Consider the following 12,695-nt stretch of genomic DNA (forward strand, 5'->3'; position numbering starts at 1 on the left):
TTACTGAACGGTCCTAACTTGATGAGATACAAACATGACCAGTTTTATCTTCTTGCAACCACTGCCTTCCAGTGTCTCCACTGAGTCCCCCTTCCCATTCCTAAGGCCACCTCAGGCAGACCCTGGTCACTTTCAGTGGATAAAAAGTCTACCCAGTTGTTTCAGTTTAAAGCTTCAATCTGATGTCCAACATGGGGCCCACATCCTCCCATCCTCCATCCTCTGTTTCGGGTTTGCCCCATGGTCTAAAGGACCCAGACCAGGGAGAACATGGTCTGCTCTCTCCTGGCTCCTTCCCTCTCCTCCCCTGCACTCTTCTGGACCTCTGTCTTCAGTTGTTGGGGCAGGGAGGAGGGAGCAGGGAAAGGACTTCCTTTTCTTACCTCCTGGCTAAAGATGTCCTTGGTGCTTCAGGCATCCAGCTACTTGGGGGCCTTCCTACCTCTTTCTGAAAGGTGTTTAGCAGTCAGGCCTTTGGGACTGGGTCCTGGCCAGATGGCTCCAGCGAGGCTGCCTTCCTTGGTGCTCACTTGGCGTGGAGGAGATCCACCCATTCTTGTCCCGCCTGGCAATGGGAGGCCGCTCCCTGCTGCCCCAACAGGCAAAAGGGCAGATCAGCAGGGTCTAGCATAAGGAGACACTCAGCCAGGGAATGGCAGGTCAGCTTCCCTTCTCGTGGGCACCTGTACGTCATACAGTGAGTGGCATCATTGGAGGCCCCGCCCTTGACTTGGGCAGGGTCCAGGCATCCCCAAGCCTCCACAGGGAGGTGCAGGGAGATAAAGACCACAGAAGTTCCCCAAGGCAGTGCCTCCTTACGAGGGGAATTCTCAGCTGCTGCGCATTAGGTCCCATGAACTGCTCAGTAAGAAATACCAATGTGCCGACCCCCCAGGCCAGTTAACTCAGCATCTTGAGATGGAGCTTGAGAGTGTTTCTTTTAAAAGCACCTGAGGTGATTGCGGAAGGCAGCCAGGGTTAGGAACCACTGCCCTGTCCAAAAAGTTCTCACCCAATGATGGAGAGAGGACCTGTTAGACCTGTTGGCCAGGGAGGGTCTGGGTTCTCCCTTTGTAAGGTGGTGGGGGCAGACTTAGGACCTGGTACCCTTAGTTTTAGGGCTTTAGGCACAATTTGGAGGTACCAGAAGAGTTCCCATTCAACATTCTACTATAAGTGGTTGTCGAACTTGTCTTAGCAGCAGAATTTTCCTCATGAGAGTGTCTGGCTGCAGCAAGGGGAGGGGCCAGAGCTTTGCCAGCAGCATTGGAACCTGCCCTCCCTCACACCCCTTTAATGAAATAATCAGGCCCCTTTGACTCACTCTGAGAACCTTCGGTTGCTTTGTTACATTGGAGAGAGGGGGCCACCGTGCAGCTCTCTGAAGGAAGAATGGGGTGGAAATAGAGCCAGAAGCACAGGCAGAGTAGAGAAGCAAGTGGGCACCCATAGCAGGTTGCGGGAGAACCAGGGTGAGCCAGGAGGTGGGAGTAGAAAGGAAGTAGGCTTGGGGGTGCGGGGAGGGTGGCTGCTGACCTCCCAGTTTTGCTGAGAACAGCCATCTCTAGGCCAGAGCCCCCAGAAAGGTGTGCTCCTCCCTATGCCCTGAGCAGGGGGAAGAAGAGGCAACATGGCCTCAGAACCTGCAGCAGCCACCACCGCCAGGGCAGCACGAGGATGGGCAGAAATCTGCTGGGGACGAGAGGCCCGCCACGGAGCCCCTCTTTAAGGTCCTAGATACGCCTCTGAGCGAGGGTGATGAGCCTGCAATGCTGCTAGCCCCGCAGGACCATGGGCACAGCGTGCAGATGGAAGGCTACCTGGGCCGCAAGCATGACCTGGAGGGGCCCAACAAGAAGGCTTCCAACAGGTGAGTGTGGGAGAGGCTGCTGGCTGAGGGGAGGTTGGACAGCTCCCAGGGATCTCTCTGCCAGCAGAGCCTCTGCCTCGGCCTGTGAGAGCTCCTGGGCACCCGCTCTGGGCCAGCCCCAAGGGCTACCTGGCATGATGGGAAAGCCCATCTTCAGTTCTGGTCCTGAGTTCAAATCTTATGTCTTCATGCAAGTTACTCAACCTCTTTAAATTGGTTTCCCCATTTGGAAGGAGAGGATGATGAGAACAGTATGTCCTTTCACTACAGATACTGTTCCTGGCACACAGTAGGTGAACACACTTGGTGAACACTAGCTATTATTATCCTATTATCCCAAGGCTAGGGATAGGTAGCTCTAAAGGTTAGGTAGGTCTTGGCACTAACAACATCCTTGTTTGAGCCCCACTTTTTACCAGTCTAGGCCTCAGTGTCCTTAGCTGTAAAATGGGAGTGATGGGGGTAGGGCATGGCCTATTGCCTCCCAGAGGTCCCTTCCAGTGCTGTCATTTGGTGACTCCATGACCCCAAGGAACTGACTCAAAGGTTAAGTCCTTTCCTGACCCTGAAACAGTCATGCCCTTGGGTTTGGTCTATCTAGGGCTGTCTCTGTCTGGGGACCCTGAGGGCCTCCTCTTTCTAGCAGCCGTCCAGAGTCCCAGGAAAATAGGGTAGCACCAGGAGGTTGAAGCCAGCCGTATTCCCAGGGACAGCTGGCAGCATGAGCATGCAGGGTGTGTCTGGGGGACTCATGAAAGGGATATCAAATTCCAAAAAGGAACCATTTGGGAGCCCAGTTGCCCTGAAAAGGTTTATTTATTGCTTAAATGGACAGTCTACCCGGAAAGGGGAAACTAACATTTACTGAGCACCTACTATATGCTAGGCATTATGTTAGGACTGATAACATCTTCGCAACAATCCTGTGACATTGATATTTCTCTTTTCCATGGGGAAAACAGAGTCTCAGAAAGGTTAAGTCATTTATTCAAGGCAAGCTCTTTCTCCAAAGACCCAGCTCCTTCTTAGTAACTGCCTTTCTGCTAGAGGAAAGATCCCTGAGCGCGGAGTGGGAAATGGGGCTTCGTAAAATGGCTTTTCAGCCAGATTTGCATGGTCAGTTTCTCTCTCTGACCTTCCAGAACTTCCTCCCTATGTGCTCTACTAGTTTCCCCACCTTCCTGCCCTCAAAAGTAAGGGGGGAGAAGAGGGAGAGGAGAAGAGGGCGACAGAGGAGGATGAAGAGGAGGAGGAAACAGAGTCTGTTACTGTAGAAATGCAGCAACATGCTTCCCATGTGTGAATGAAGAGGCTTGGGCCAGCCCACCTCTTCAGTTATGAATTTGATGCTCTCACCAAACATGCCAGTTGACATGAGCCGTATTTGTTTTTGGTTTGTTCGTTTTTTGTTTTTTTTAGACAGTCTCACTCTGTCACCCTGGCTCAAGTGAAGTGGCTCAATATTGGCTCACTGCAACCCCTGCCTCCCAGGTTCAAGCAATTCTTCTGCCTCAGCCTCCTGAGTAGCGGGGATTACAAGCGTGTGCCACCACACCTGGCTAATTTGTATTTTTGTTTTGTTTTGTTTTGAGGGTTTTTTTTGTATTTTTAGTAGAGACGGGGTTTTACCATGTTGGTCAGGCTGGTCTCAAACTCATGACCTCGTGATCCGCCCACCTCAGCCTTCCAAAGTGCTGGGATTATAGGCATGAGCCACCACGCCTGGCTGACATGAGCCCTATTTGTAAAATTTGCTCCTTTAAAAAGTTTAGTATGCTTGGCACATCTCATCAAAACAAAAAACAATCACTGACACAAAACCCTGTTCATTCCTTCACAGTTCTGTAGTGAGAATCAAATACGCTAATGGATGTAGAAATACTTCAAAAAGTTAATTTTTTACTGTTGGTCTTAAAACATAATCGTTCTACTTCTGTAAGTGTACTTCAAGGTAAGATCAGAATTACAGGCACAGATTTATGTGTAAGAATGTTCATCACATTGCTATTTAAATTTTGGGCAAATTTTCCAGTATTATAAGGTTCATCAATAAAGGGATTGTGATAGGCTTCCACATAGCTATTCAAAATTATTTTAAGAAATATTTAAGGATATGGGCCAGGTGTGGTGGCTCAGGACTGTAATCCCAGCACTTTGGGAGGCCGAGGCAGGTGGATCACCTGAGGTCAGGAGTTCAAAACCAGCCTGGCCAATGTGGTGAAACCCCATCTGTACTAAAAATATAAAAATTAGCCTTGGCTTGCACCTGTAGTCCCAGCTACTCGGGAGACTGAGGCAAGAAAATCACTTGAACCCAGGAGGTGTAGGTTGCAGTGAGCTGAGATCGGGCTACTGCATTCCAGCCTGAGTGACAGAGGCTCAGCCTAAAAATATATATATAATATATAAATATATATGTTATATATTATATATTTATATATTATGTATAACATTTATATATTACATCTATTATACATATACATATTACATATATAACATATGTATATATAAATGTTATACATGTGTATGTACATACATATATGTATATATACACACATATATCATATATTATATAATATATATTTAATATATTTATGTATTATATATAAAATTTTTATATATATATATATTTTTGAGACACAGTCTCATCTCTGTCACCCAGGCTGAAGTGCAGTGTCGGGATTTCGGCTCACTGCAACCTCCACCTCCCAGGTTCAAGCGATTCTCCTGTCTCAGTCTCCTGAGTAGCTGGGCCTGCAGGCATGCACCACCAAGCCCAGCTAATTTTTGTAATTTTAGTAGAGATGGGGTTTTACAATGTTTGCCAGGCTGATCTCGAACTCCTGACCTCAGGCGATCCGCCCGCCTCGGCCTCCCAAAGTGCTGGGATTACAAGTGTGAGCCATCGTGCCCAGCAAAAAAAGAAATATTTGAGGATATGGAGAAATACTCATGATTTAGTGTTATGCTTAGAAACAGAGTATAAAATTGAATATATACATAACCCAGTTTTAGCTATCTGTGAATAGTAAAAAAAAAATAAAAAAAAATAAAAAAAGTGAAAATGTGAAGACTAGAAGGAACACATAAAATGTTAATAATAGCTAATTTTTTTGTAATGAAATTACATGCAGATGATTTTTTAACAATAAAACATGTTACTATGTATCAGAACAAACATGGTGTAATTTTTTTGTAATGGTGAAGCTATAGGAATTGACACCAGAGATGCCGTATCAGGATGCGGGTGACCTGCCTGTCTGCATCTTTGCAGGTCCTGGAACAACCTGTACTGTGTGCTCAGAAACAGTGAGTTAACCTTCTACAAGGATGCCAAGAACCTGGCCCTGGGGATGCCCTACCATGGGGAGGAACCCCTGGCCCTGAGACATGCCATCTGTGAGATTGCTGCCAACTACAAAAAGAAGAAGCATGTCTTTAAACTGAGGTGAGGCCTTCCTGGCCTTTGAAAGTTCAGGTTGATGGCTTGATTGGGCATTAGTGGCAGGGCAGAGGCCCTCTGTATGGGACCAGCTCCATGCCTGAGCTACTCCTCAGGGGTTTTTCAAATCAAAGAGGCTGATGGTCCAGACTGTGACCTCTCAGAAAGTGCTGGGCTGCCTGAGAGGGTTCTGGATGTTCGGCTCAGGGTATTGTGGCAGAGGCTGGGCCAGCCCTCTGCCCAGCGCCCCCTCCAAAGGTGTCTCCATGACAGGAAACCCTTTGTCCTCCTAGGCTGAGTAATGGCAGCGAGTGGCTCTTCCATGGCAAGGACGAGGTAAGCGCGGGCAGTCTAGCCCAGACCTGGCTAACAAAGGGGTAGGTGGAGGACCCCAGGCCGCTTGCCCTGGAGGCCCCTTCAGAAGAGGTAGTCCCAAGAGCCCCCCATTGTTGCCTGGCCCGGGAGGTGGGGGGCTGTGGGCCTCCAGACTCCACCGTGACCCTCTGCCCCGCAGGAGGAGATGCTGTCCTGGCTGCAGGGCGTGAGCACCGCCATCAACGAGTCCCAGAGCATCCGCGTCAAGGCGCAGAGCCTGCCCCTGCCCTCCCTCTCCGGCCCCGACGCCAGCCTTGGCAAGAAGGACAAGGAGAAGAGATTCAGCTTCTTCCCCAAAAAGAAGTAGCGGCCGGAGGCCCCCGCGGGTGGGGCTGGCGGGCGCGGCGGAGTCGCAGAGACCGGGAGCCCCGGGCCTTGGCCTCCTCTCGCCGCCGCCCGCCTGTCGAATCGAGTCGAGTCGAGTCGCGGGCCGGGCCCCCGGGCCCCACGCTGCACTGCAAAAGCTGCCTTCGCCCGCGCGTCCTGGGCCGACGCCCCCTCCATGCCCTCGCCCGCGCCGGCTCTGCTCCAGGGACAGGGGCTCCCAGCTCCTCTGGCGCCCTCGGGGCCTCCAGGCCTGGGGGCAGGAAACGGTTCTCTGAGGCACACGCCCTCTTCTCCCACCCTCCTCCTGAGCTGAGGGTGCGCAGGCCCCTTACCCCCAACCAAAAAAAAAAGAAAGAAAGAAAAAAAGAGCTGGAGAAGGCTGATGGGGTTCCTCAAACGCTGCCTGTTCCTAAAGCAAGTCTTGCTTGGGGTCACCTCCCACCTGGTGGCAGCCAGGGAAAGGGGAAAGGAAGAGGGCACTGGAAATGCATGGCCAGCCACCTAGGGGCATAAGGAGCCTTCAGGTGGCCCACAAAGCCCTAGCTCTGGGTCAGGGGCTGTGGGGGGCTGAGGGGACCAGACTGGGTGCAGGGCCTTGGGTGCTGCCAGCCTCCTCTCCGCTGGGCTTCCGCAGAACTGGGACTCTCACCTCAGGGGCCACCACATCCCTCCTCTCTGCTTCTCCCCCTAGATCAAAGGGCACCCTCCACGGTTGGCAGGGTCTGGCTGAGTGCCTCCAGCACCCTTGTGCCACCACAGGCGGTCCCAGGAGGGGCAGCAAGGTCAGACCATTTCTCATTGAAAACTGTGGCTAGGGTACAGGGCTGTGATCTGAAGGAGTGACAGGTAGGTCACGACACTGCCTAAGGCTCTCCCTCTCAATGCTAGGACCCTCCCCCCACTCCCAGTGGCAGCCAAACCACCAATATCCGACAGACGTAGGCCCCCTAGGGGACAGTGTGGGCCCCCCAGATACAAGATGGATACCCCCGCAGCTGCAGTGAAGCATCTCAAAGCCAGATGTCCAATTGCATCCTGTCTGCAGCTGGGACTTCGGAGGGTACGGCTGGGCAGACAGCAAAGTTGATCACCTATCGTCTCGGGGTGGCAGATGCAGCCATGCCTTGGCATCACCACACGTGACAGCTACGCCTGCACAGTTGGGACAAATGTCGGGGCCAGAGCCATGAAGGTGTGGTACCCCTTGATCAGCTTCTCCAGAAGGTCCTGGCCCCAGGTCTTGGGTTGGGGCGGGGGGAGGGTGTCACATGAGTACAGAGGTCAAATATCTGCCACCTTCCAGCCCTGAGCACCAGAAGTTCTGCAACCTATGTCTTCAGGAATGGCCTTCCCCTTGCTGCCCAGGTCATACTTTTGGAGGGAGAGGAAACTCATTCCACAAGCATTTCCCCACCACTCTACTCTGAAAGCAACATAGTTCTGGCCCAGTATCTAACTAGGGTTAGGTCCAAGAGAGGAGTCAAGCAGGTGCGGTAGGGGTGGCAGCAGGCATTCTCCCCCAGGGAAACCATAAAAGTCCCCAGGGCCTGCAGGCAGTTTCTATCACTTTCCCTGTGTGAAGGACCTTAGTTCCATGGAGATGAAGTAGGTGAGGTTCAGGTAGAAGCCACAGGGGCAGGCATCCAGAATGAGGAACCCTGAGTGCTGACCAGTGCCAGCAGAAATCAGTTCCACCCTGACACCAACTGCAGCAGGCAGGAGCCACAGGAAGGAAGATGTCATCCAATGGAGCCTGATATCCCCAGGTTCCCGCCCTGGTGGGCAAGGTCTTCATTTGGCTTCGGTACATATGACCCTATACAGGGAACCTAGTGTGTACCACTCACCAGCCTCTTTCTGTATCTGGGGAAAGCAAGGCAGTGAGATGACTGCACTCACCTAGCAATAAAGTAGGCCTTTGGTGCACTTGCGGGCATGTCCTCCTCTGAGGCAGAAAGCAGGTTCCTTGCTGAAGGGCAGATGGTGGCAAGCATCTCCCTCAACTGTTTCCCTGGGCCAGTCTTTAGGGAGCCAAGGAACAAGGGCCCACCCTCCCCCTTCCACGTGTGCCAAATCAGCACCTGAAGTGAGTCATTTCCAGCAAGCAACTCCACAGACCCAAGAAAAGAAGGACTCCAGTGGAAGAGCTAGCATCTCACCACCCCAGGTCCCCCGGGCTGGTCCAGGGCAGCCAGGTGCATGTGACCATTCTGTTGCCAGCTCCCCACACATCCCGCCTGTCACCCAGGCCCCAAGACATTCAACCAACTGGACTGAAACCGCAGGCATCCAGCTTTGGGAGACCCTGTGCCACACCAGGGCTAAGCTCTCCCAGTACCCTGGCAAGGCCTTTTTTTTTTTTTCTCTCCTTATTCTACTTTACAGTCTTTTCTTTGACAGTATTCCTAAACTAGGTTGACACAGCTCCAGTCCACACCAGCATACCAGGCTTCCTCCCCAGGGCAGTTTAGAGGAAGCTCCTTCCGGGCACAGTCAGGCGGTCCTCCTTCCCTCTCTCCTTCCCCTTTGTCCCAGCCTCAACTGACTGGCTAAGGGAGGTGTGGAGGGTCCTTGGGCTTTCCTCCCCAACCTGGCCTCCACTAGCACCCCTAACAGGAGGCCCGTGGAAGGCTCAGCCTCTTCTCCACATCCCTCCTCCTTCCTGCCTATCGGAGGCAACCAGGGTCCCCTAGGCTGACCCTGAATCTTCTTTCTTCCTTCATGGGAGGGGGGCAGGAATCCAGAGGAGGACGAAGCCAGTGGGACCACATGGCTTGGTGGCTTGGACAAACAAGCTCAGGGAGGAAACGAGGCGGCGGTGGCTGCAGAGGAATGCAACCCTGTTGGGCACAGACCATGCAATCTGGGGCTGGCCCTGGGGCCAGCTGGGTCCTGTCCTCCACCTGCTCAACCGTGCTTCCACCAACCAGAGGAAACCCATTTACTAGTTTTTCTAATAAATCAATAATGCTCCATATTTCTCTCAGTTTCTTATTTGACTAGCCTCCTCTCCCTCTGAACTGGGTCTAAGAGGGCTGGCACCATGGAGACAGAGGGACAGCCAGACTCTCCAGCTTGTCCCTGGAAGCCTTATGGGGACGACTGCAAGCACCCAGGTCCCGGGCTTCACCGCAAACTCCGAGAAAAGCTTGCTCATTCATGCATTTGATCAACGTGAAGGCCTGCTGTAGGGCAAAATCATTTCCGAGCAATGATCAGTCCAGGCCCCTCCCCACAGAACTCAGGACAGATCTCAGCACTCCTGGACTGCAGAATCATCAGAATCTCTAAGCCTGGGATTCACCTCCAGAGGGCAGTTTCTGTTGGTCTACGGAGATGGAATGTAAGCACTGTTTCCAAAAGGCTTCCCAGATGATTCCAGTGGGCAGCCAGTGAGAACCACCGACCTGGTGCAAGGTTCCCAGGCATACCTAGATGGCTGTGTAAGAACTGCCTGGAGAAGGGGTTAACTACAACTTCCTGGGCCCCACCCTCTGAAGAGCCCCAGTTGGGTTCTTTAAGGGAAGATCAGAGGCTAGTGACAACCTCTCTTGAGCAGAAACAGCGAAGGGCAGAGGTAGCCTGTGGTCCGGCAGCTGCCCTGAATCTTCTGTGGCCATTCCACAGTCACTGGCTCCTGCCAGGCCAGTCTCAAGATATGATGCTGAGTAACCACAAGGGCACTGGAGAGTGTGAGGGTCAGGGAGGCGGAGGTTGCAGTGAGCCGAAATTGCATCACTGCACTCCAGCCTGGGCGACACAGTAAGACTCCATTTCAAGGGGGGGGAAAAAAGAATCTAGGTCCCTCTGATCTTCCCTTGACCTTGTTAGACTCAGCAGACCCATCTTCAGGTTGGGTCAGAAGGCCCACAGGGCCCTGGCCCAGCAGCCCCCCTGAACACTTGTCAGGCAGCTCTACCATCCAGGCCCTGCAGCCTCCATCTCCCAGGCCCCAGTCAGAAAAAAAAATTGAGCAAAATGAGGCGAGACCTCTGTGGAGAAAGGGCAGAAAACCCAGCTGAAATAGGGAGGCATTCCTAACTCTTCTGAATCAAAGACACTTCTGAGAAGGTGGTAAAAAGGAAGGAATCATCCCAGAAAAATGCACTAGTACTCCTCATCCAATGTTGCAGACACCTTTAGGACATTTCTAGTCTCCAAGTCTAGAATCCTTGCCTTCAGCCGGATGTAGGGGCTCACCCCTGTAATCCCAGCACTTTGGGAGGCCAAGGTGGGTGGATCACCTGAGGTCTGAAGTTTGAGACCAGCCTGGTCAACATGGCAAAACCCCGTCTCTACTGAAAATACAAAAAATTAGCTGGGTGTGGTGGCTTGTGCCTATAGTCCCAGCGACTTGAGAGGCTGAGACAGAAGAATTGCTTGAACCTGGGAGGCGGAGGTTGCAGTGAGCCAAGATCACACCATTGCACTCCAGCCTGGGTGACAGAATGAGACTCCATCTCTTTTAAAAAAAAAAAAAAAGAATCCTTGCCTTCTAGGACGTTTCCTGGGAACTGGAGAGAGGCGCAAAAGGCACCAGATACTGGGGACTTCTGCTTATGAGAAAAACGGTCTACCTCACCACCTCCCTTTTTTTTTTTTTTTTTTTTTTGAGATGGAGTCTCACTCTGTCACCCAGGCTGGAGTGCAGTGGCACCATCTCAGCTCAGTGCAAGCTCCGCCTCCCAGGTTTACGCCATTCTCCTGGCTCAGCCTCCCGAGTAGCTGGGACTACAGGCACCCGCCACCTCGCCCAGCTAGTTTTTTTTTTTTGTATTTTTTAGTAGAGACGGGGTTTCACCGGGTTAGCCAGGATGGTCTCGATCTCCTGACTTCTTGATCCGCCTGTCTCGGCCTCCCAAAGTACTGGGATTACAAGCTTGAGCCACCGCGCCCAGCCAACCACTTCCCTTTTTTAAGTCTAGCTCTGGCCCTTGGGGAAAAGAGCAAAAGGCTGGTATGCGGGACCCCTTACCCTAGACAGGACAGCAGGCTGCTGCTTGACAGAGAAGCCCATGGGAGTCTAGGCAGCAGACAGCAAGCTCCCAATCTCATATCCTCCTGCCCCACCTCCCCTACCAGTACCCAGGTGCCTTATGTTTCATGAGCTCAGGTGACCAACGAGTGTGGAAGGAACCACCTCCATGTCTCCATCTCCCTAAGACATCCCTGGCCCACAAATAACCTTCCCTACCCCAGCCAGGCCCAGGAAGGAGTTCACACATAGTGGGCTGGTCAGCAGTGGTTATTGCACCATTGGCAAATAATGAAATGTGTGTACATCAGCAACAACCACAGGGTCAGCGCAACAACCCTCAAAAGTACCTGAACTGCATCCACTTCATTCTTGACAGGAGGGGAATAAACAGAGGCCACACACTCACGCATGCGCACATCATACCATGGAATGGAAAGCAATAAATTATCAGCTTCATTCCTGCCTGGACCCTAAGAAAAGCCACAGTTAGAGTAAAGCCTCTCCAGGCCACTGCCTGAGTCTCGCTGGGGGTGGGCTCCTCGGTCTGGCTGTGGCCGTGGCCAGCCAACGCTGGAGGCCTGAGCAGAGCTTGCTCTCTGGGAAGAGGTGTTCAATATTTGGCTTCTTACCAGAAAAGAACTATTTACAAGGGAAGCAGCCACACCGGCCTCAGAGGTGAGTGGGAAGTTGTCTCGAGCCCCAGTGGATGGCACAGGCAGGAGATCCCTGCACATGGGGGCATCCTTCCCGAAGGGCAGAGGGGACGGACTTTCCGCCCGCCAGAGGGCCCTGGGCAGGGGCTCCATGAGCCCAGGCTTGAGGGGAAGGATGCCCAGATTCTTCCCCAACCTCCAACATGACTCCTCCCTCCCCCAGGAGTCAGCATCAACCAACAGAGTTCAAGGCCTGGAACTTCTCTCTGAGGTTTCTCACTCTACCCTGCTGGCTCGGGTCTGCCGGGTCCCTGGGACCCTCTTCCTTCAGCCGACACTCTGCAGACTGCTGGAAGTCCTGGCCCTGCCCCAGCAGGGCCACCAGCGAGCTTGGTCCCTGACCACTGCTCTCCTCTAGCCCCACGGTGGGGCCGGGAAGGGGTCCCTTCTCCATGACAATCACCCGCCGGCTGTCCTCGAGGGTGAGGTCTGCAGTGACATACAGGGTCTCGCCTCCGTCCTGCTTGCTCTGGGGCAGAGGCCCAGGGGATCGGGCAGCCTCTCCACCTCCCCGGCCCCTCTTAGTGCTCAGGCTGCGGCAGCGGCCCACCCTGCCCGACAGAGGCGGCTCCACCATGTTCTCCGGCACCGAGTGGCTCCTGTTGACGGGTGGGCCACGGGGCCTGCTACCCCCTGCTCGGCGTGCCTCATCGCGGGAGGCGTACTTGGAGCAGAGCTCTCGGACGTCAGGCCAGCTGAAGGTCTCCGTGGGGCTGCGGGGGCTCCGGGCAGAGAGCCGGCCCCCAGGCGAGGTGGTCCTCTGGCTGACAGCAGACGGGTTGAAGGAGAAACGCTGTGGCGATGTCTCCCTAGCCGAGGAGGGCTTGGGAGGGCTGTGCTCCTGGGCCATCAGTTGCTCACAGTCGAAGAGAGACAGCACTGGCTTCCTCTTACCTGTGAGGAGAGAGCAAGCTGCCTGAAGCATGGGGCAGGAGGGCAGAGCTGCAAGGGGGTCTCTGAGCAGGCTCCAACTCACTTTCCAGGAAAGGC

General features: G+C 53.3%; 2 protein-coding genes across 11 annotated transcripts in view; one reads left to right on the top strand and one right to left on the bottom strand.

Moving 5' to 3' along the window:
• The window catches only part of SPTB (spectrin beta, erythrocytic), a 138,384-nt gene extending 129,395 nt beyond the window's left edge, over positions 1 to 8,989 (top strand). For all 3 annotated transcript variants that reach the window (XM_033187735.1, XM_033187734.1, XM_033187736.1), the window contains 4 exons: positions 1,614 to 1,870; positions 5,145 to 5,318; positions 5,606 to 5,648; positions 5,827 to 8,989. In XM_033187735.1, the coding sequence (XP_033043626.1) occupies positions 1,614 to 1,870; positions 5,145 to 5,318; positions 5,606 to 5,648; positions 5,827 to 5,994 (642 nt within the window). In that variant the 3' untranslated portion in view covers positions 5,995 to 8,989. The remainder of the gene's footprint in view (positions 1 to 1,613; positions 1,871 to 5,144; positions 5,319 to 5,605; positions 5,649 to 5,826) is intronic.
• A 2,252-nt stretch (positions 8,990 to 11,241) lies between these two features.
• The window catches only part of PLEKHG3 (pleckstrin homology and RhoGEF domain containing G3), a 73,869-nt gene continuing 72,415 nt past the window's right edge, over positions 11,242 to 12,695 (bottom strand). For all 8 annotated transcript variants that reach the window (XM_033187741.1, XM_033187740.1, XM_033187739.1 and 5 more), the window contains one exon: positions 11,242 to 12,599. In XM_033187741.1, the coding sequence (XP_033043632.1) occupies positions 11,878 to 12,599 (722 nt within the window). In that variant the 3' untranslated portion in view covers positions 11,242 to 11,877. The remainder of the gene's footprint in view (positions 12,600 to 12,695) is intronic.

Source organism: Trachypithecus francoisi, unplaced genomic scaffold, assembly GCF_009764315.1.
Source record: "Trachypithecus francoisi isolate TF-2019V2 unplaced genomic scaffold, Tfra_2.0 Lachesis_group3, whole genome shotgun sequence".
In the NCBI taxonomy this organism is placed as follows: Eukaryota; Metazoa; Chordata; class Mammalia; order Primates; family Cercopithecidae; genus Trachypithecus; species Trachypithecus francoisi.